We start from the raw sequence: 25,149 nt of genomic DNA on the forward strand, positions 1-25,149 counted from the left end.
ATACTGTGCAGAACAATGGCAGAACAAACAAAATAACACAATATGGTGCCTAAAATGCAAGTTTCTTAATATAAACTTCCTTTTTATTGATTTGTTTTATGAGGCAACTGACATTTTCACTGTTTGTATCCCTCTGCCTATGTTTACATGTTCCAGACAGATTGTCAGTCTGCAATTTTTTTAGCAACTCATTCTTACATTGATTTCCCCCATGACAAGTGTATTTGAATCATCTGTTCAACCTATTTTTAAAAAAATACTGATTCATTCAGGAACGAAACAAGTGATGTCTTTATGAGTGAGTCATTGAATCATTTGTTCAACCTATTTGTTCAAAAACACTTGATTCATTCAGGAACGAAACAAGTGATGTCTTTATGAGTGAGCCATTGAATCAACTCAACTGATTTAGGAATGAAACACTGCTACTGTGCACTGCTCGGAGACAACAATGGCGGAATAACAAAATAACCGGCAAAATTGTAGCTAAAATGTAAGTTACTTAAAGGGTTAGTTCACCCAAAAATGAAAATAATGTCATTTATTACTCACCCTCATGCCGTTCCACACCCGTAAGACCCGGGTTTTTACCCGAAAAACATATTTATATCAGTTCATGGGAGTACAGTGGTTCAAATATTATAAAGCGACGAGGATATTTTCGGTGTGCCAAAAATCCCAGAAATAACGACTTATATAGTGATAACCAATTTCAAAACACTGCTTCATGAAGATTCAAACCGTTATGAATCAGCGGTTTGGATCGAGTGTCAAACTGCCAAACTGCTGAAATCACGTGACTTTGACACTCCGAACCGCTGATTCGATACGCTCCGAAGCTTCATGATGCAGTGTTTTGAAATCGGTTATCACTATATAAGTCGTTATTTAGTTTTTTTTGGCGCACCAAAAATATTCTCGTCGCTTTATAATATTAATATCGAACCACTGTACTCACATGAACTGATTTAAATAAGTTTTTAGTACATTAATGGATCTTGAGAGAGGAAATGTCATTGCTGGCTATGCAGGCCTCACTGACCCATCGGATTTCAACACAAATATCTTCATTTGTGCTCTGAAGATGAACGGAGGTCTTATGGGTGTGGAACGGCATGAGGGTGAGTAATAAATGACATTATTTTCATTTTTGGGTGAACTAACCCTTTAATATCAGACTTAATGTTTACTGAATTGTTGTATAAAAAGTATCAGACTTAATTATATAATGTTTAATTATGCCACAAATGCTGTTGATGGAGTTTAACTAATTAAAAACAGACCATATCAGAACTATAGAAGATGGTGGGATAATTCAACCCATCTACATCAGAAAAGTCAATTTACTGCAACTCAGAGGAAACAGGCATTAATGCGCCTCTTTTTGTAATAGTTCTAGATAAGTCGTCAATAAGGGTGACCTTGAGGGCTCGTTTTGGAGAGAGGAGGGGGAAGTTGTCATGGGACGGGTGAAAAGCAGGGGGGTTGTCTAGTCATTGGGACAGCAGGGTGGAGGTCCTACAGAGATGGGCTGGGATAGACCCCTGATGGGCTCCTTTTAGGACTGAAGGAATGGGTGTGAAATGGTCGCATCTGTGGAGCCCCATTTTGGCATATGCTTTGTGCTGAAGTATTGTGGTTGTTTTTTCTTTGACCGTCCATTAATGCACCATATGATGAGATCGTTTTTAGATATTTCACAAATTCACACAATCTTGAGCATTAAGGCAGAAATGGGCTCTTTTTGCTGGACTCAACTACTTTAATTTCCTTATTTATTTGAATACTTAAAATAAGTCCACTATGAGGCATACTACAATAATGAAATACAGAATGCTAATGAAGTCTTTGTTATATTTTTGGTTTGTTTTGGTCTCTTGACAATAGTCCTATTTAAAAACATGTTTGATGCAAAGTGATTTTGTATATTTGAATCATTTCGGCAAAGATTCTTGTAGATCCTTCAAATGGAGATGATATGCTTTCTGTCTGCCAACATTGAGCAGATGGCTCACATGGATGGAGGAATGTAACACCAAATTTGAATTTAGCACCTGGTTGTTTTTCATCCTCCTGAAAGGTGGCGGCTGCTCTGAATGTTCTCACACATGTCTCATAATCAGATGGCAGGGTGACAGTCAGCTCTCAGAACCAGAGACGCAGAACTCGCCGCCGCTCATGGTTTAATATCTGAGCTAAGGAAGAGCTTTATGTAATCAAGAGAGAGATTCAGCACTTTAAACATTATCGGGAGCGACTTGGAAACAAATCAAGTTACCTGAAGTGCTTAGAGAGAAGTAAGTGATAGAATATTGTCTGTTCTTGTTGAAATTAAAATGTTCTAGGGCGCTTTGCCTCTGATTAAAGTTCTAAGAACATTAATTTGCCATTGAAAAGCAAATGGATTCTCTCTACAAGGTCAGAATGTGAAAAGCTTCAGTGTGCTTTGTTGTTGGAAGTTTCTTGTCATTTTGAGAGAAGACGTCCTTCACCTGATTGACATGTCGTGCCCAGGAGAGTTGTGGGAGGAAATGATATTCGGAGAGGGAGTGTGTTGGTGTTGTATTTCGTATGAGAGATTCTTTGTTTGTATATGTATGGAGAAGAACGCCGGGTTGTGGATGAAGTAGTTGGTGTGGAAGTAAATATTGTAGCTAGCAGATTTGATTATATAAATGAATGGCTTAGCATAAAAGAAAGGGTAACTTGCAACTAATGATTATTTTGATAATCAACTAGTCTAATTAGAAGGATTTACTGACTATTCTGACTATTTACTGGCCAGTCAAATTAATGAAACAATTAATGTATACTGTTCATTTTATGCATTTTCTTTTTTTGGATTACAAGATGTAACAAAAGTAATATTTTGAAAATATTTTTAATAAACTTGTTAATTAATAATGATGGCCAACCACCCGTATGGGTTTTTGTTTAAATTGGCAACAAATCTTAGAGACGAGTAAAACAACAGCAAAAAAATTACTTTTTAACATTTTAGTTTCCTTATGTATTACTAAAAATATTATTAAAATCTAAAAAAGCAATATAAATAAAACATATTCTTATATATTTTAAATATTATATTATTAATTATATTAAATTATTTTAAAATAGTGATATATTTATTATTGATTGATTGTGCATCAGTAACTATTTTGTATGGAAACCTATTTCTGCCTAATCATGTTTTGGTAAATCATGTAACAGTCATATAATTATGACTTAAACTCTTTTTCTATTATACTAAATTATAAATATGATATAAAAGGTAAAATTTATGACATAAGTCGACATTGACATGAAGTCAAAATTATGACAAAAAGTTAAAATTCATGATTATAAAATAAGTCTCTGTTGTGAGAAGTCGAAATTATGACTTTTTATATATCACTTAGTATGTCATAATTTCACATTTTATGTCATAATTATGATTTACCATGCATGACTGAACAGAGGTACAGTAACTTTCCAATAACATATTGTCTTTTATTTAGTATTTTCACATAATTTGCCACTCCTATGTTTTAGCTGGATAGATTTTAACCTGAATCCATGTGTCACGGCACGAATACCAATTTGCTTTCTAATAAACAAATTCAGTTTAATTGCTTGTAAACGGCAGTTCAGACTCCTAAACTTGAATATTCAAGTCAACAACCATCACAGTGTGTCTCACTGGAATGTTCCAGAATAAACATGAGTGACCTGCTGAGGAAAACAAACCCTGATATTAATCATAAAAAATTCATAATTGCACAATCTACCCCGGTAAATGAAAAGCAGCCACAGAATAACGCTCTCAATGCTTGGTTCTCCACTGGAAGCAGTAAAAATCTGACTCATTAACGTTGCTTTTCATGAACAAAGGCTGCTAATTAGAGGTGGCAACTGCATTGAGGAGTCCCGGTCGAATCAGCTCTGAGTGAACGAGCTAATGACAGAGAGCACGGGGAAGGCGGGGTGACCTTAGTGTGGCCTGCGGGTGAGGAATGTGGAGAAAAACCTCCGCAGGGCTGCGTTTCATACTGTCCCATCACACAAATATATCATGCACACCTTTTGTTTCGTTTAAAAGACACTTCAAATTATATTGGATGAGAACAAAATGTGAACTGACTTGCGCTGAATAACGACACTATTGTTTTCTGTTAAGCTACTTTATAGCCAATCAAATCAAATTTATTTCATACTTGACGAATTTCACAACATCTACACTGTTATTGAACTGAATTGTAGGGCTGTGCGATTAATCGTATTTCGGCTTCCAACGATTATGAAAACAAGATAAAAGAGGTAAAACGATGATTGTGCCGCTGTCGCATTCCGTCACTTTCCTTTCCTTCACAGCGGTGTGTGTTCTTTCCTCCCTAAGCCTAATGTAACATCTATAGATGCACCGATTGATCGGCCAGGGATCGGAATTGGCCGTTTTTCTGCATGATCGGCCTGATCGGTGATCGGCCGATCAGTCTCACGTGTCTCCGATTTTGAGCCGATCCGTCAACATGCGGCTGTGAGCACGCGACGTTGATGTCAGAGCCTCACTCACGCTCACAGTTAAAATAAAGGTTAAAATAAACACAGTTAAAATAAAGGTAAGGTTAAAATAAACCGCGGGGGGACCACCAGGAAAGCGCACAACAGGACAAACCTAATTAGACACTTAAAACTCCATCACCCCGCGGAACATGCCCAGTTTGAAGAAGGTAACGTTAGTAAAGGTAAAACGGCTAAAGCTGGCCAGAGCTCAGAGCCAGCCACAGGTCTGCAGCCTCTCCTATCTTTCCTTGGTATAAGCAGCGAAAAGACCAAAGCAATTACAAAGAAATTATGGACTTCATGGCGCTGGATAATCAGCCGAACGCATAAACCGTCACTTCATGAGAATTTACCGTTTCATTTGAGAGAACTGTCATATCATGAACACAGATTGTCAAGGGCAACGGCAACCCTTCAAAATAAAAGTTCGGTTTAAAAAAAATTTAATTGACAGAATATATTAGGCTACTGTTGTAGCCTACTGTAGATTTAGCGCCGGCTCTATGTAATAATAATACGTCTCTACTAATAATAATCATTATGCTTAAATGGTTGATTATTTTTCACTTGATCTTTTTTATAAACAATGTTTACTTTTAAACAGCATACAGCCTTTAAATGTATATGTATTATTTACTTATAATGATTATCATCATAAATAATAAACTTAATACATTTAATATTTTTTGTAAATGGTTAAATGCATTTAAAAAAATATATATATATATAAAAACATATAAATATATGCCATATATATATATATATATATATATATATCATTTAGCTGTTGTACTGAAATTGGTACCGAGTACTGTAAAATTTTTATGGTATTGGTACCGAGTCTGACTACTGGAATTTTGGTACCGTAACATCCCTAGTTGGCAACATTTATTACCCAAATTACTGAACTATTATTTGAAGGAGTATTGTACACTTCAGGTTTGTTCATTCATAGGATCTTTTGTACTTTAGTAAAAAAGAGAAAAATGACAATTTATAATGTTTTGTTTCATAAAGCAACTGATTTTCAGTTATTTGTTATTCCTACTTCTTTCCAGGCACAGAACACTTATTTTTTGAGAGTTGTTTAAGTGAGAGAAGATCCTGTTGTATTGTTTAATTATTTATTTTAGAATTTAAAAAAAATTTGCTTTGAAGAAAAAGTGGATTTTTGTTTGTATATGCTGTCAATTATAGTTCTTAGAAATAAAATCGGAATCGGCAAAAATCGGTATCGGCCGATCTCATTAACAAAAAATCGGAATCGGCCAAGAAAATTGCAATCGGTGCATTATCCAAATCAGCCTATAAAGTGAGTAATTAAAAAGTGCATTAAGCCCTGAAAGAGAGGCTGTTCCCACCTGCGCGCATAAGGATACTGTGAGCTTCATATATGCGCCTAAATGGTCTATTAGCCTACACACAAATATGTCAAAATGCAGTTTTGGTAATTATCCTCGTAAACACAGTCAGTTATGTCTTAAGTGAATGTAAACATTTGAGGAAGCGTGTTTGAAACGTGTGTGTAACAGTATGTTGGATCTGTGCAGCTCTTAAAGTGACAGCAGCCTCTGCTGCATATAAATAAATCTGCTGCATTCATAATGTTAAAGGTCCCGTTTTTCCTGTGTTTTTTTAAGCTTTGATTGTGTTTACAGTGTGCAATATAACATGTGTTCATGTTTCGCGTGTAAAATAACACAGTATTTTTCACAATATTTACTTATCTGTATACCGCTGTTTTCACTGTCCTCAAAACGCCTTGATGATTTCCTTGTTCAATGAAGTCCCTCCTTCAGAAATACGTAACGAGTTCTGATTGTGTAAGCGGTTCCCGTGTTGTGATTCGACAGCAGCTTAGCACACGTTGCCCGGGAAGGTCACACCTCTTACCATGACGGGGAGATGCATGCGCTCAATGTTATTGTAAACATGTCTATTTTACCGTATCAATTTGAGCCACAAAGGTGATTTGACTCCGGGATGAAAATAACAGCGTCTCAACGACATGGCGACAAACACACTCTACGAACGCAACACTTCCTCTTCTCCACTTGGGAGAGCAACAAGACCACGCCCCCTTTTTTGCGTACTCTTGTGGGCGGAGGTTAGCCGACAAACTTTTCTACTGACGTAATTAAAGCAGGATGTACAGGGTTGTAGTCCAAACCGGCCGTTCACTGTAGGCTTTGAAAGGGAACTTCAGTTAAATAAAAATCTCGCTTGGCATTGAACTTTGAGCTTTATAATTTTACAGGTATTATTTATGCTCTAACAGCAACATTACACACTAACTAAAGTTTGAAGAATGGGATCACGAAGAACAGGACCTTTAACCAAACAAGATTGCTCTTAAATGTATAGCTTTTGTCGTTTTAAATAAGGATTAGTCTATATTTAATGTATACAGCAGTGTTATTTTACATTTGATTACTTTATTTCATTTCTATTGTAGGCTATTACATATCTTTCACTGACATTTAAAATGACTCGTATCATGAAATAAGACTTTGATCATCACCCACCAATAATCAGGTTAAATAATTGATTTCAATGTGGACCAAAATAATTGTGATTATGATTTTTGCCATAATTGAGCAGACCTACTGAATTGAATCAACTTTGAACTGACTCAAGCTGAAAAATTACGCTATTGTCTTCTGTAGAGAAATTGAACTTGTTTCATATTTACAGTTATTGAACTGAACTGAATCAACATTGAAATGACTTCAGCTGAATAATGACACTATTGTCTTTTTAGTGCTGCCTTAGAGCAGAATTTGAATTAGTCTCATATTTGAGGAAGTTTGAATAATTTATTCTGTATTACTGTGAATAAACTATCTGTATTTTATAAAGTGCTATTTAAATAACGGTGACTTCACTCTTCCTTTCAGATCAAGAATGCTGAAGACACGATGGATCCCCTAGTCCATCTGAGCCCTCTGAGAGTCCGCATCTCTGCTCTCCCGCACCCCACGCGCCCGCCTCGTCCCTGGGCACCCAACCCTGCGCCTTTCGCCTTCTCCAGGAAGCGTCAGTAGAGGTTTTTTTTCACACCGACACACGGGAGAAAGGTGAACCCTTCCTGTGTAAATATGACTGGATGGAGGTCTCAGTGGCGTCTGGTCCTTCTGAACTCGCTGACATGTGGCTTGGAGATCTGCGTGGCAGCTGGGATCACGTACGTGCCACCTCTGCTGCTGGAAGCTGGCGTGGAGGAGCAGTACATGACGATGGTTTTAGGTAAGGTTTCATCTTAACTGTGGAATGTCAATCCAACGTTTATACCAAGGGCTGCACTGTAAACAGCAAGTCAAGGTTATTTCCCACTAAGGAGCTGATCCTATAATGTGGGTCATTATCATAATTACTGGCTAAATCACTCGCTGCCCCATCCAGGTGGTAATCAGGTGCTAATTGGAAGGCACCGGGCTGCAGGAAGAGGCCCAGAGGCTCGAGGGGTCAGCAGCTGTATGGAAGCTTGTATAGTTTTACTGCATCCTGTTAAAATTCTGAAGGACTTTCCTCTGGACTTTCAGCAGATAATATAGTCATCATGGGCTGCCTGAGAGTCAGTCAAATGAGTTATTTAAATGCGCAAATTTTCCATTTCTCACCGCCTATGTTCTGCTATTCTTTTATGGGTCTTGAGATGCATTTTCAAAAATGTCACTTTGGTATTTGATTTGAGTGTTACTTTGGTATTTCTTTTAAAAACCAGTTAGTTAAAGCTCTACTCTTCAGTGGTCTTGATTTTTTGAGCCATGCCAAAACTTTTAACATGTAAATAAAAAATAGAATATACATATATATATATAGACTATACATACATACTACCATTCAAAAGATTGGGGTGAGTAAATGTTTTTTTTTTTAAGAAATTGATGCTTTTATTCAGTAAAGATGCATTAAATAAATACTTTATGAGCATCTATATAAACTTCAGATTTTTCTCCTTTTGAAAGAAATTAATACTTTTAATACTTTTATTATCAAGGACACATCAGATTGATCAAAAGTGAGAGTAAAGACATTTATAATGTTATAAAAGATGTACATTTCAAATAAACACTGTTGATTTGAACTTTCTATTCATTCAAAAAATCCTGAAAAAATATATCCGTTTCCAAAAATATTAAGAAACTCTTTTTAACATTGATAATAATAATAAGAAATGTGTCTTGAGCCTCAAATCAGAATATTAGAATGATTTCTGAAGGATCATGTGACACTGAAGACTGGAGTAACTGGCCATCAAAGGAGTACATTACATTTCAAAATATATTAAACTAGATAACCGTTATATTAAATTGTAATAATATTTCACAATATGACAGTTTTTACTGTATTTTTGATCAAATAAAAGCCGCCTTTTCTTTCAAAAATATTATAAGCATTTTGAACGGTAGTATATATTAATTTAAAATAAATTTTTTTAGATGGTTTTTATGTATTACTAGGACACTCATTTATGTGTCGAGAATTATTTGCTTTTGTCTACTAGAGACAGTGTCCAGGAGAAATGTGTTCAAATACAGCGAGGTCCGTGATTGTTTTTATTCTTTTCGACCTAGATTAACCAGACCTACCACTCTAAATATTTGGCCTCTGTGTTTGTGATTTTTCAGCGTGCCATATGCATTACAGATGCATTATTTTGTGCCCACAAATGGCTTCCACATGGCTTTTGCTGTAAATGAATCTCTCTCCAAGACTATTAGCCTTGCAACCAAAACAGAAGAAAAGCAGTTCACAAACGTGCATGTGGTCACTTCACACCAGACGGACAGAAGATATTTGGTGTTAATACACACTCCACACCGCTCTCTTTGTCAACAGCTGCAGTAGAAAGCAAAGAAAGATCCTTTGTGTTCGTTTCCATTCACAAGCTAAATAAACTCATAATGTCGTTGCCCTTAGAAGTGCTTTCAAAACCACCAACAGGCCATTGCTGCTCATTTGGAGAGGTTTCATGTGTGGTTGTATGTGATTCCAGAGGTTTTGCTTCAGTATTTCTTAATGGAGTGGGTTTATTAATTTTCCTCTGAAATAAATTCCTTAGTCAGAGCTTTTTGGATCAGTCTGATGGTCATGTGATGAGTTGTTTGAGACCTCTTTTTGAACTAACAGTGCATTAAAGTTTTTTTTTTTTTCATTTTTCTCTTGAAATTAAACCCATGACCTTGCTGTTGTTAAAGCCATGCTTTTCCGTTTGAGCTACAGGAACAATTAAAATGACTATAATGAATTGCACTGTGTAGTATATAAAAGAGTCACATGATTAATTGTCTCATACTGTCGCAAACGGCACAAAGGCACCTTTAAAAGGAAGTGGGCAGAACTCGCCCTCCACTTTGGGAAAAACAGCATGTGTTGACTTACAGGCGCTGTTGACCGACATTGTTAAATAAATCTTTTTAGAGTAGGCAGTTCCTTTGGCTGTGCACTTCCATGGTTTCTCTACAGTATTGCTCACATGGTTTGTCAATACCTCCTCAATGCCTTAAAAGGTGGTTGCCTTAAAATTGTTTTAGGTGGAATATTCCACACCTGCTTCCACTTTCACTTTTTTGGAAATGTTGTAATTACACACCATACTCAGTAACGCGTTCAAAAGTTTTGGGTCTGTAAGATTTTTAAAACAATAAATTAATACTTTTTCAGCAAAAACAATCAAGTGCTATTCGCACAAGATTTTTTGCTTCCTCAGATTCCAGATTTTCAAACAGTTGTATCTCGGCCAAATATTGTCCTATCCTAACAAATCATACATCAATGGAAAGTTTTATTCAGCTTTCAGATGTATAAACCTCAATTAAAAAAAATAAAAAATTGACCCTTATGACTGGTTTTGTGGTCCAGGGTCACATATGCGTCAATAAGGTATAAAAACTTTTGAATTAAGTCAATTTTTGAACTAAGCCCATTATATTTGTTATTTTTTAAATCATAAACTTTATTTTAATCTTCTTTTTTTTCAGAAAACATCATATTTTATTTAGTTTCTTCAGTAAATGTATCTTGATTTAAGAATCTTTAGACTATTGCACTGGAAAACAAGGCAAAAATACTAAGGAAGAAAGGAAAAGTTATTTCCATATTCTAGTGGTTGGTAGCAGAGGTATTAAAGTCATTTTTTTGTAAAAGTAATTAAAATGTAATGGAGATCTGTTGGCAGTTGAACTTTCAAACTTTGAATCATTGCTAATACAACTCCTGTTTCTCCCTAGACATTTACATTTAGAAAACATATTGGCGTATTGTGTTCCATAAAAAAAGTCTTAAATTTACCATCCTAAAACCTGCAGAAACCCTGTTAAAATTTGAATTTTAAATGACAGTAATAATTTTAATAATGCATTGGCCTGTTAAATGTAATACAATTTGTCAGTATAGTTTAAAATAGTTTTTTGTACAGTATTTTTACATTGCTTTGCCATTAAACTTACTAACATTTTTACAGTGGACAGTGTGTAAATGGACTCCAGTGAACTTTTAATTGCGTTTTGAGCATGTTCAGGTCATCTTTCCACCACGCACTTGAATAAAAATAGCTCCTGAAGATCTAGGCATGAATTGAAATGGGAATCGGTGCCCAACCAGTGGACTGAGTCATCTTCTTTAATTAGAAAAGCTGTGGAGATGAGGAAGCCAAGCCAGATATTGGTCACCTTAAACTACAGGCAGCTTTACAGCAGCCTGAAGATGAAGCCAAAAGATGAAGGAATGGAGGCCACAGCTGTGATTCTTTGACATAAATGTTGTCTCGAGTGAACTAAAATTGATCTTTTAGTTTAATGCGAGAAACTAAACAGGCAAAAACATAATTTTTTCATGCACTGGTCAATTTTCTTCTCAGGCGAAAGGTTCCAAGTTTAAAAGTTTATGCAGTGATTCCATAGAACATTCAGCTAACAGTTCTTAAAAGAACCTTTTTTCTTAGTGTGAAGAGTTTTTTAAAAATCGAAAGAAACTTTTTCCACTATAAAGAACCTTTTATGCATTGAAAAGGTTCCATAAAGTTTCTTCATGGAACAATCAATGCCAATAAAGAACCTATAATTTTAAAGAGTGTAGTGGAAAGAAATAGACTTGTGTTTTGCTTCATCTATGTGTGTCGGTAGATTTCAGTTACACTACAAATCTTTTAAAAGCCGCTTTCACAAAATCTCCAATTCTGTAGCACTTACACCAGACTTTTAGAGTTTTATTCCATCTACATTCTGAAGGTTTTAAATGGGGGTTTGTTCATGTATCATTTGCCTAATTTTGTTCCATTTATTCCTAAAAACATGGTGAAAATGTATTTTATTTGACCTGAATCCAATGTTCAGATTTCTCTTCTGGAAATGTATGCAAATGAGTGCATATTTAATTAGATAATGCCTCAGTTGCCTCAATTTAAACAACATTTCATAAACATGTAATATATATATTTGCAATTCTTGAAGGGATAGTTAACCCAAAAATGAAAATTACCCCATGATTTACTCACCCTCAAGCCATCGTATGACATTCTTCTTTCAGACGAATAAAACCAGAGTTATATTAAAATATGTCCTGGCTCTTCCAAGCATTATAATGGCAGTGGATGGCAGCCCAAAATTTGAAGCCCAAAAAAGTGCATCCATCCATTGTAAAAGTAACCCACACGCCTCCTGAGCGTTAATAAAGGCCTTCTGAAGCCAATCGATGTTTTTTTTGTAAGAAAAATATTCATATTTAATATGTTATAAAGTAAAATATCTAGCTTCCGGCAGACCATCTTCAGTATTCAACTTACAAAAACAAACAAAAAACGTAACTGCCACGACGATGACGTCAGACATAGTGTAAAAACTTGTAACTGCCGTGACGATGACGTCGGATGTAGTGTAACTGTGCGTTCACACCGCCGCCGGCGAGAGCGTCAAAGTGGCCGGAAGTCATTCATTCTCAATGGGAGCCCGGCGGCGAGCTCCGGCGAGAGCGGCGCGGCGCGTCTTGGACGATTTGGGCGTCAAGGAGAGTTGAAGTCAGGTCAACTTTATGGTAATGAGCTATGACGCGGTTCGGCGGCAGCCGGCGGCAACCAATGGGAATGTAGTAGTGCTCCGCTTGAGATGATTCTAGAGAACGCAGTGCTGTAAACTTCGGTTCCTACCACATTAGTTCCCAAGCAAAATAGAGGAGGTTGATCACTGCTGGTGCGGCGGGTTTGATAAGAAGACGTGCAGCATTATTTATCCACCACACAAATGGCTTTTAATTGGTTTATTTCGTTAGCAAACATGTAACTATAATTGTTAAGTTCTTTCCATCGATCTGCTTTTTTTAAACTTTCACATTTAAATGATTTCATGAGGTTATATTATACGGTTATACCCTACCTGTGATTAGTCTGCACAAACGCAGATCAACATGAGTGTTTGCTTTGTAGCCCCCTTTAAATGCAGTTTCAAAAAAGACCAAGCATTCGATCTACGTCAGAGCGGCAGCGCGTCCACGAATCTTTCTACAGCGTCGATGGCAGGGCGGCCAGAGCGAAGTTTGACGCTCTCGCCGGCGGCGGTGTGAACGCACAGTAAGCATTTTGAACTGCGAGAGGCACTACACTTAAAATGTTAAATACGGAATAACTCTGATTGTATTCGTCTGAAAGAAGAATGTCATATACACCTAGGATGGCTTGAGGGTGGGTAAATTATGGGATAATTTTATTTTTGGGGTGAACTATCCCTTTAATATAATCAATCAACCAACTGGAGTGTTATCTGTTAGTTAAGTTTTACACTATTCACCTGGGGTGTCTTGCCTTTATATTCTCATTTTTCTTAGGTATTGGACCTGTTCTGGGGCTTCTCTTCATCCCCCTGATTGGCTCAGCCAGCGATCACTGCAACAGTAGCTACGGCCGACGTCGACCCTTCATATGGCTGTTGTCATTGGGAGTTCTCCTAGCCCTTTTGATCATACCACATGCTGACGTGTTGGCCGCCAACCTGAGCTGGGGCAGCACCCGCCGCAACCAGGCTCTCCAGGTGGGCCTGCTCATCCTAGGTGTGGGCCTTTTAGACTTCTGCGGGCAGGTGTGCTTTACACCGCTGGAGGCATTACTCTCTGACCTCTACCGTGAACGGGATGACTGCGGACAGGCTTTCGCCATGTTCTCCTTCATGGTAAGCTTCGGAGGTTGCGTGGGCTACCTGCTACCCGCCCTGGACTGGAGCGGTGGGCTCCTGTCCTTCTACCTGGGTGGTCAGGCGGAGTGCTTGTTCTCTGTCCTCATCCTCATCTTCGTGGTCAGCGTGTTGGTCACCATGAAGGTGTCCGAGGAACCCACGTCCACCTTAGAACCGGGGCCGTTGGAGCCCGGGCGGTGTTTTCCGCGCTCGTGCTGCTATCTGTTTCAGTGTAAGCTGCGGACTCTGAAGTCCGGCCCGCTCATGTGCCTGCTGAGGACTTGCTGGTCGATGACACCGGCCATTTATCGCAGCTACTGCCACGTGCCGCATGTCATGCGACAGCTGTGTTTGGCGCAGCTCTGCAGCTGGATGGGTGTCATGTCCTTCATGCTCTTCTACACAGATTTTGTTGGCGAGGGACTGTACGAAGGAGTTCCCAGCGCTGCACCTGGTACCGCTCTCAGGCAACGCTATGATGAAGGTAAGAAAATCGACCCTATTTACTTTCTTAGAGCACATATCTGGTCTTTATTTTAAGCGATTCATTAGTGTGATTCATTTCTTTGTTTCTTTAGCCATGTAGGCCTTTGTTTTAAAGGATTAGTTCACTTTAAAATGAACATTTCCTGATAATGTACTCAGCCCCATGTCATCCAAGATGTTCATGTCTTATTTTCTTCATATTTTATATTTCAGATTTCTCTCCGAATCATGCGTCATACATTCCTTGAGGCGTTTCTGTTAATGTTTTGTTAATGTTAAGGGACATTTTGTTGGTTGGTTAATGTTTGTATATAAACTCTAAGTTTTGTCTGAAGGCTCTCATTAAAGGGATAGTTCACCCAAAAATGAAAATTACCACATGATTTACTCACCCTCAATCCATCCTAGGTGTATATGACTGTCTTTCAGACGAATACAATCTGAGTTTTATAAAAAAATGTCCTGGCTCTTCCAAGCATTATAATGGCAGTGAATGGCGGCCCAAAATTTGAAGCCCAAAAAAGTGCATCCATCCATTATAAAAGTAACTTTTTTTAATGGTTTAACTTTATAAAGTTTTAAATATGGATATTTATCTTACAAAAACCAATCACTTCACTTCAGAAGGCCTTTATTAACCCCCTGGAGCCATGTGGATTACTTTTATAATGGATGGATGCACTTTTTTGGCTGCCATTATAAAGCTTGGAAGAGCCAGGACATATTTTAATAAAACTCAGATTGTATTCGTCTGAAAGAAGAATGTCATATACACCTTGGATGGCTTGAGGGTGAGTAAATCATGGGGTGATTCTGATTTTGGGGTGAACTATCCCTTTAGCTACCCCCCCTAGAAATCATTTTCACTGTCCATGAACTTGTTTTCCTGCTAATGGTGGTCTTTCATTTCCGTCTTCTGGCCAGATCGTCTGTCTCAAGACTGTGAACTTGTATTCACCTCCACATGTGGCCTCCGTCAGCTTTGCACTTGAGTTTCCAGCAATGTTCATAAACACAAATGCATGTCCTTACCTAGTCAACAATGAGCTTACAAAATCTACAACCATCTGTACACCTCCCACTGAACTTTGACACCAGCAGAAAGCTCCTTTACCAAAACATTTTGACAGATGTGGTCAAGATCAGTGTGCAAACAAATTAAGTCTGTCAGTGCCGTCGACGGCAAACTGTGTAACTGCACCATGTAACGAAAAATGTTTGAGGTACTTGTCCAGGGAACATCTCGGCCCTCTGCAATTGTGTTTAAATGATGAATTCCTTCTGTGAGGAAAGTTCCTGGCTTGTTTGAAGTACAACGCCAAAGCCTGCAAACACATGCCTTAGTCAACATCACTCGTAGGATTTATTCAAAGGAAGCATTCTCCATTATGCTCAAATGGTCAAAGCAAACTGTTTGAAATGACCTCATCTGTCAAATCCACAAGGGCTGGGGAATGTTGTTTACCTGGACATGCAGTTGTTGAAAAGAAGGATGCACTCACTGGGTCTCATTCACTAAGCATGTGTACACACAAATATGTGTGTGAAATGTGCGTATGAACGTTTTGTGAATCATAAAGATTTTTCGTGAGAAGTTCTCCCGTGCGTACAAATTCAAAAGAATCCACGCAATTATTAGCGAATGAGACCCATTGAATTTAAAGTATAATAAAGGTCAGTTAACAATATATGTAAGAAGTAATGATACGCATTATTTTATAATTTATAATGAATCATTTTAAATACAGTACCGGTCAAAAGTTTAGAAACACTATTTTTAATGTTTTTGAAAGAAGTCAAATTGATTTATTTGATCAAAAAGACAGAAAAAACAGTAATATTGTATATTACAATTTAAAATAATGGTTTTCTATTTTAATATACTTTATAATATAATTTATTTCTGCATTTTCAGCATCACTACTCTTCAGTGTCACTTGATTCTTCAGAAATCATTCTAATATGATGATTTGATACCCAGTTATTATCAATGTTGGAAACAGCTGTGCTGCTCAATATTTCTTTGGAACCTTTGATACTTTTTTCAGGATTCATTGATGAATAAAAAGTTAAAAAGAACAGCATTTATTCAAAATAGAAATCTTTTCTAAAAATCTTAACAAGTATCTTTTACTATCACTTTCTTTATCAATACAACACGTCCTTGCTGAATAAAACTATACATTTATTTATTTTTTTAAAAGAAGGAAAAAATTACTGACCACAAACTTTTGAACGGTAGTGTGTATTGTTACAAGAGATTTCTATTTTAAATAAATGTTGTTATTTTTTAGCTTTTTATTCTTGTGACACTGAAGTAATGGCTGATGAAAAATCAGCTTTGCATCACAGAAATAAAATATATTTTAAAGTATATTAAAATAGAAAACCGTTCTTTTAAATTGTAATAATATTTCACAATATTACTGTTTTTTTAATATGCTGATTTGGTGCACAAGTAACATTTCAACCATATTTACCATAGCGGCATTATAAAAAATGATTTGATTCACCAGTTCAGAATCAAGTGCTGATTCTGAATCAATACTTTATTGATTCTAAATCAGAATCAAGCAGTTTCTCTTGTGAATTTTTCTACAGGTATCCGTATGGGCAGCCTGGGCCTGTTCCTGCAGTGCGCTACCTCAACCTTCTTCTCGCTGGTCATGAGCAGGCTGGTGCGTCTCTTTGGTTCCAGGACGGTCTATCTAAGCAGCATGGTGTGTTTCACCGTCTCTGCTCTGGTCATCTGCTTGTCCAAAAGCGTGCTGTTGGTCACAGCTATGTCGGCCCTCACTGGCTTTGCCTATGCAACACTGCAGACACTGCCTTACACGCTCACCTGCCACTACCACAAAGAGAAAGAGGTAGGCATTTAATGCTTATACAGGGAGTGCAGAATTATTAGGCACGTTGATTTTCTGATTATATTTTTTTTCCAGGCACATTTGACCAATTCCAAACCACAGTAATCCTAATAACTACTATTGATTTAGTATTTAATAATGTATAAGTGATATATAATTGTTCATGAAGGCTGGAAATGAAAATCACCTTATATTCAGGTGTGCAGAATTATTAGGCATGTTTTCTTTTACAGATAAATTGAGCCAAAAAAGAGATTTAACTCAGACTGAAAAGTCAAAAAGTATTAAATGCCCATGAGAAGGATGCAATACTAATGCAATACTAGACATTGCAGTTAAGGCGTGACCATTGGACAGTGAAATGCTCGTTGGGTCAGCAGGGTCAGACAAAAACATGTGGCGGAGAAAAGACACCTATTAACCGCAAAAGAATTAAGAATTAAGGTGAAGAATTAAGGGTGAAACCATCAGGAACCCTTTAGTCTCCAGCGCCACCATTTTCCAAAGCTGCAACCTACCTGGAGTCTCCAGAAGTGCAAGGTGTCAGGATCTCAGAGAATCCTAAAAAATGACCCCCACTAAATAAGAATCATAAGCTGAAGTGTTGTAAAATACATGAAGCCTGCTTTTTTATAGGCTTTATAGGTTTTATAGGTTGAGAATGACTCTTGAAGGACCAGCACCACATCCTCTAGTACCACTGTTTGAAGAATTCATCTTCCAGAATCTGGCAGTACGTTTTGGGAGTTCATTTTTAGTCCATCTCTGCAAAACGGACTTCAGGATGGACTAAAATGAACTCCCAAAACGTACTGCCAGATTCTGGAAGATTAATTCTTCAAACAGTGGTACTAGAGGATGTGGTGCTGGTCCTTCAAGAGTCACTCTCAACCTATCTGTCCATAAAGCCTATAAAAAAACCTTCTTCATGTATTTTACAACACTTCAGCTTGTGATTCTTATCTAGTGGGGGTCATTTTTTAGGATTCTTTACCTAACTGAAGTCTCTGAGATCCTGACACCTTGCACTTCTGGAGACTCCAGGTAGGTTGCAGCTCTGGAAAATGGTGGCGCTGGAGACTAAAGGGTTCCTGATGGTTTCACCCTTAATTCTTCACCTTAATTCTTAATTCTTTTGCGGTTAATAGGTGTCTTTTCTCCGCCACATGTTTTTGTCTGACCCTGCTGACCCAACGAGCATTTCACTGTCCAATGGTCACGCCTTAACTGCAATGTCTAGTATTGCATTAGTATTGCATCCTTCTCATGGGCATTTAATACTTTTTGACTTTTCAGTCTGAGTTAAATCTCTTTTTTGGCTCAATTTATCTGTAAAAGAAAACATGCCTAATAATTCTGCGCACCTGAATATAAGGTGATTTTCATTTCCAGCCTTCATGAACAATTATATATCACTTATACATTATTAAATACTAAATCAATAGTAGTTATTAGGATTACTGTGGTTTGGAATTGGTCAAATGTGCCTGGAAAAAAAATATGATCAGAAAATCAACGTGCCTAATAATTCTGCACTCCCTGTATATTTTTTCTCTCTTAGCTTGTATAGAAAATACATATTATGTATATAGGATCAAAATATTTTTGTAGGTAGTTTTACAATATATTAAAAAAGTCATTTTGAATCTGGCCTGCAACATTTCCTGATATAATATTTAAAAATCCATGTCCATTATAAAAATAGCAAAAATATATTGTAAAACTTCTTACAAAAACAGTGTGAGCCTATATATGTACAGCATTTTACTTATCATCTATTGTCATCATTGTATGGTGCCTATAAAATTACAAAAAGCCCTCAAATAAAAGCTAGATATATTTATCATATACGTGATGTCTCACTTGCTTTTTATTCCAGGTGTACATGCAAAACAGCAAAACCAAAAAAACGCACACAAATGGATTTACCATCACAAGGGATTCTGTTTGTCTGACACTAGACAATGGCCCTGGAGATCTCAACCACAAGAGTGGCGTTTCCAACGGGCATGCTCATTACAATAAAGATAAACCCGAGTATTACCCACCTCTGCACAATCAGAATGGTCTGGAATCAGAGGATTTTGAGAAACGTGGGGTGGGACTAGACTTTGCCATTCTGGACAGCACCTTCCTTCTCTCTCAGGTCTTCCCTACCTTTTTCATGGGCATGATCGTCCAGTTCACAGAGTCCGTCACCGCGTACATCGCCTCCTCTGCCATATTTGGTGCAATTGGCATCTATTTTGCCACCCACATCATCTTTGACCAAAAGGACCTCAGAAACTGAAGCAGCAGTAATCATGTGAGTCATTTCACAGTTGACCTTTTACTAAGCATCATCTTAAATGTTACTGACTAATCTACGGAGCCCCTAAAGGGACAGGGTGATTGGAGGAAAACTTAGCATTCTCTTGCAAAATATTTGCGTTCTGACAAACGCACATTTTTGTGTTCACTTGCTAAACATTCTTGTTCACTTACAAAACATTTGCCTTTTTCTTGCAAAAGTATTGCGTTCCCCTGAGAAAATTTGCATTATCTCGCAAAACAGTTGTGTTCGCTCACAAAACATTTGAGTTCTCTTGCAAAAGTTTGTTTGCTCACAAAATTAAGTTGTTTGCCCGAGAAGCTTTGTGTTCGCTTGCAAAACATCTGCGTTTCCTTGCCAACGTTTTGCGTTCCCTGAGAAACTTTGCATTATTTTGCAAAACATTTGTGTTCTTTCGCAAATGTTTGTTCGCTCACAAAATGATTTTGTTCGGCAGAGAAGCTTTGTTTGTTTGTTTACTTACAAAACATTTGCTTTTGCTTGCAAAACATTTTCGTTTAATTACAAAACATTTTTGTTTACTTACAAAACATTTGCTTTCGCTTACAAAACATTTTTTGTTTACTTACAAAACATTTGCTTTCGCTTACAAAACATTTGTGTTTGCATGCAAAACATTTGTGTTTGCATGCAAAACATTTTTATTTACTTACAAAACATTTGCTTTCACTTACAAAACATTTGCTTTTGCTTGCAAAACATTTTCGTTTAATTACAAAACATTTGTTTTGCTTGCAAAACATTTGCGTTTGCTTGCAAAACATTTTTGTTTACTTACAAAACATTTGCTTTCGCTTACAAAACATTTTTGTTTGCTTTCAAAACATTTTTGTTTACTTACAAAAAAATTTGCTTTCACTTACAAAAAATTTGCTTTCGCTTGCAAAACATTTGCACTTGATTGCAAAACATATTTGTTTACTTACAAAACATTTGCTTTCGCTTACAAAACATTTGTTTGCTTGCAAAACATTTTTGTTTACTTACAAAACATTTGCTTTCACTTACAAAACATTTGCTTTCGCTTACAAAACATTTGCTTTTGCTTACAAAACATTTGTGTTTGCTTGCAAAACATTTTTGTTTACTTACAAAACATTTGCTTTCGCTTACAAAACATTTTTGTTTGCTTGCAAAACATTTTTGTTTACTTACAAAAAAATTAGCTTTCACTTACAAAACATTTGCTTTCGCTTACAAAACATTTGTGTTTGCTTGCAAAACATTTTTGTTTACTTACAAAACATTTGCTTTCACTTACAAAACATTTGCTTTTGCTTGCAAATCATTTTCATTCACTCACAAAACATTTGTGTTCACTTGCTAAACATTTTCGTTTGCTTGCAAAACATTTGCATTTGCTCACAAAACATTTTCGTTTACTTACAAAACGTTTGCGTTTTCTTGCAAAATATTGCGTTCCCCCAAGAAACTGCATTACCTCGCAAAACATTTGTGTTCATTCACAAAAGATTTGCATTCTCTAGCAAATGTTTGTTTGCTCACACAATGGGCCTCATTCATGAAACACGAGCAGAATGAATTTGATGTAAATTTTCGGGATTCACGAAAATATCGTATTTTGAACATTTTAGTCGGTACAAAAGACATTTACACCTGCTCCCTACCATGTGTAAATGGTGCGTAAAAAATGTAATGTTCTGTGTTCTAATTTAAGCAAACTGATGACATTGCACTTTGATGCACTATGTACCTTAATAATATTTCACGAGTTTGCCCTGTCTTTTTTTTTCAACTGTTCAACTCTGGGTAATTGGCAGCGCTCATCACTGTCACTTTTTACCCATCCGTACAATCCCAGTGGAGGAGGGGCGGGACAAATACTACACCAACCAATCATCCTACTTGTACAATGACTGAAAAACAACGGAGGATTTACTGGTTACTGCATTTTTATATTCAAAATGAATATATAATATTCAACAACAATTTGTATATTCTTCAAAATGAGATGCTAGTAACACATTACTGCCATGGATATTCTGTATCATAGATAGCAACCAAAGTATCTCAGCTGGAAAAAGCGCCACCAACTGGCAGCTTTCAGAAGAGCACCAGGCATTTTTAGATGACCAAAAATGCTTTGGTAGACACACGATAATTGAATATTGCTCTTTAGCATTTATGCAATATACTGGAGCCAAACCTGAGAAGGAGGTCCAGAAGATTCCACAGCATTCCTGGACACGTAAATTATGTAGTTGTAACTCATGTGCGGGGATTATGCTAGTTATGAATGAGCGTGAACGTTAGCCTTATTTACGATTGTTTGGACTTCATTAATATACACACGCTTAACTACCGAATCTGTGGTATGTGAAGCGTTTGTGAATCCGGAAGAGAGTTTTCGTAAAGGTCCATTTTACATGCAAATTACACCGAATAAGCTCAAATATATTTACGAAAGTTTCATGAATGAGGCCCAATGGTTCCATTCCCCTTGAGAAGCTTTACGTTTGCTCGCAAAACATTTGCATTCACTTGCAAAACATTTGCGTTCACTTGCAAAACATTTGCGTTTGCTAACAACATTCGCTTACAAAACTTGTGTTTTCTTGCAAAAGTATTGCGTTCCCCTGAGAAACTTTGTGTTCTCTCGCAAAAGTTTCTGTTCTCTCAGTCTCAAAAAAGACTTGAATAGTCAATATATTTCCCATATTAGTATATGTCTGATATTAACTGAGAATTATATATATAAAAAAAATAAAATTAAATAAAAAAATAACTACGTGCTTGTTATAAAAAGGTTGTGAACTAGTGTTGAATACGGTGACAAGACACGTGGCAAAAGAACGAATGACTCAAACGTCAAACCCGAAAGACTCGTAAGAACTAATCTTTTCTGTTTCCGCTACTGACAGCATAGACTCTATGGGACTGACAGGAAGAACGAAAGTCTCAGACCAGAACTCGAGACTCGAGACTCGAATGATGAACTAATCATTTTTGTTGTTTCCAGTACAGATTCAGCGTAATGCGCATGCGCGGTCAACACAAAATGAACGAATCACTCTCTGAGACAACTCGGTAGTCCTGAGTCATATTAAAGATTCGCTCAAAATGAACGAATTGTTCATGAACGACACATCACTACTGTGCTGTCATTCTGGATAATGGTAGAATAGGATGCAGGAGAAAAAAGTTTTACCAATAAAAAAACCTAGTAATTTTCATCATCAAAGGTCAGCAGCAAGACATTGGTAAATTAAATATAAAGGTAGATTATGCATAAAAATTGTTGTTTTATTTAACATTTAATATTTGGAGGTTTATTTTGCATTTGACTGATTTTATTCATTTTGAGGAGTACATAATCTTTATTGTGCAAGTGAGATAAATAAATGCTCACATTTAGTCTAGAACTACAATACCTCTGCACTTATTTTTCTCAACATGGGGACAGGAGAGCTGTCAGTCAAATTAATGTGAAAAAGTAACTCAGATATTTTGTTGTAAATTTGAAAAGTAATGCGTTACTTTACTAGTTACTTGGAAAAAGTAATATTATTACGTAACTCAAGTTACTTGTAATGCGTTACCCCCAACACTGGTAACAAGGTTCTCTTTCTTAATGGAACGAAATCCGTTTGTGAGTGAATGCAAAGTTTTCAGGGGAATGCATTATGCAATACTTTTGCAAGAAAACACAAATGTTTTGTGAGCGAATGCAAAGTTTCTCGGATGAGCGCAATACTTTTGCAAAAGAAACAAATTCTCTCGGATGAGTGCAATACTTTTGCAAGAGAAACACATTTTCTCAGGGGGAATGCAAGTTTCTTGTGGGTGTGCAGTATTTTTGTGAGAGAACTAAAAAACATTTTTCCAATCTCACAAGTTTTTGCTTTTTATAATGCAAAGTCTATGTAAGTCCTTTTGTACTACATTTTATTGACTGATTGTTGTTTTCTTCATAGGTCATGTTTGCTTTGAGGATGAATTGTGCTTTCTCAAATCTCTATGGGACCAATGGACACATCAAACTGGACTTGATGTAATTCCTGTTGTGTTTTAAAGACTTTTTGTAAAGAACTATTTTATTGTATAAATATTTTTATATTGATAATATATACATATATTTATATCCCTATGGGAATTTTTATGCAACCTGTTTTGGCGAGGTCTGTATTTATGTAGTATTCTAACCTCGTTTGACTTGTTTGTCGAACAAATGTGTTTTTTACCTGAAATCTTGGTCAGTAGACTAATAGCACAATATATTCATGTATAAAATCTCGGTCTGGTGTTCAAAATGACAATCTGGGATAGTTTTCTACAGGTGACTTTACACACAGACCTAAGGTATCATATGTTGCAAACCATCATCAACAATATGAAAATGACATTTCTATGGTGTAGGTTACTTTTACAACAGTGTAACAGTTTCATGTACTATTTAAGTTATGTATCTGCAGGTACACTCGCTGTTGGCCAGAGAGTGTGTATGCGGAGCTTTATTTGTGCGAGTGTAATGGGGTGTGACATTGTAATTCTCAGGATGGATGTGTCGTCCAGTTAAAAAATCATCAGTTCAATCACAACACAAATAAATAATAAAAGAGGTACTGATATCTTAATTGCTGAGAATATGTATTTTCTTATTCTATCCTATTTGATTTTGGGTGAACTGTTTCTTTAAGGTTTTGAATTATCACTTCTAATGCAGTATGTTTACAACTTAAATTCAGATCTTTTTTTTATTTTCATCAAACTAATGGCATGAACAATTTGTTTAGTGGTTGCAGATGAGCATCAGGAGAAACCATATTCAATCAGTTCCCGGTGGATAATTGGACAATATACCATTTATTTCTCATTTAATATTGTCACGTGAAATTGAGTGTAAATGCTGTTTAATGTTAACTTTCTCTAAATTTCCCTTGCTTTTTTATCATACAACTTTAGTTGCAAGTGTCTAGAAAGCCACAGAATTAAATATTTTGTTATTTTACAGAAAAAAAAATGCAAGCTCAATTTTTTCTGTCTGTCCCTTAATGGTTGTTTGGTTAATATATGTCAACAGAGGATAAAACCTTCCAACAAGAAATATGGTAAACAAATTTTGAGGCTGTAAATTAGTGCAGTGTCATGTTATGAAGTGGATGCAGTTTCATCACTCAAGTCACATGATGCCGCCTCGTGCAACTACTAAACATTCTCTTTTGTTCCTTAAATTAGTCTTCTGAAGTGTTTTGACAATTAATGCTCTAGATAAATGGCTCAGGATTTTGCATTGAAAAAACAGACTTCATTATCTGGCATCCATAGGGATTATGTCTGACTCAGGTTTAATGATGTTTTTTATTTCCCCATTACCTTATGAAGGTTTTAAATTCAAAGAAATAACTATTTGTCTCCATTCAGAGATGATTAAACATCTTTAAAAACCAAATATAACCAAGTAGGGATTGAGCAATGATACCATATAAAAGTCTGGTCTTCTAATCTAATTTTATTTTACTTTAATTACATTATATTTCTAAATAAACCTTGTGCTTTATTTATATAGTGTACAACTCTAAATTCAATATTTTTCAACAATGTTGATATCGGAAATGTGTTTTCCCTGTAAGGTTTATTTATATTATAAACTAATATCAACATATTTTAAAAAAATTTGACTGATTTAGGTTAATTGGATTTGAGAAGTGATGAGTTTTGTGAATTTTAAATATCATTAATCCCCAAGGAAATTAAAACAAATCTATTTCTTTTTTTTAAATCTCAAAGGTTATTAACA

The 25,149-nt window shown here is 36.3% G+C and overlaps 1 protein-coding gene across 1 annotated transcript in view; it reads left to right on the forward strand.

The window, feature by feature from the left end:
- The window catches only part of LOC307121502 (solute carrier family 45 member 3), a 36,877-nt gene extending 12,893 nt beyond the window's left edge, over positions 1-23,984 (forward strand). The window contains exons 2-6 of the mRNA XM_079809105.1: positions 7,440-7,788; positions 13,363-14,190; positions 16,794-17,059; positions 18,939-19,364; positions 23,327-23,984. Of these exons, the coding sequence (XP_079665231.1) occupies positions 7,641-7,788; positions 13,363-14,190; positions 16,794-17,059; positions 18,939-19,349 (1,653 nt within the window). The 5' untranslated portion in view covers positions 7,440-7,640 and the 3' untranslated portion in view covers positions 19,350-19,364; positions 23,327-23,984. The remainder of the gene's footprint in view (positions 1-7,439; positions 7,789-13,362; positions 14,191-16,793; positions 17,060-18,938; positions 19,365-23,326) is intronic.
- The last annotated feature ends 1,165 nt before the right edge of the window (positions 23,985-25,149 follow it).

This window comes from Gobio gobio, assembly GCF_949357685.1.
Source record: "Gobio gobio genome assembly, chromosome: 25".
In the NCBI taxonomy this organism is placed as follows: Eukaryota; Metazoa; Chordata; class Actinopteri; order Cypriniformes; family Gobionidae; genus Gobio; species Gobio gobio.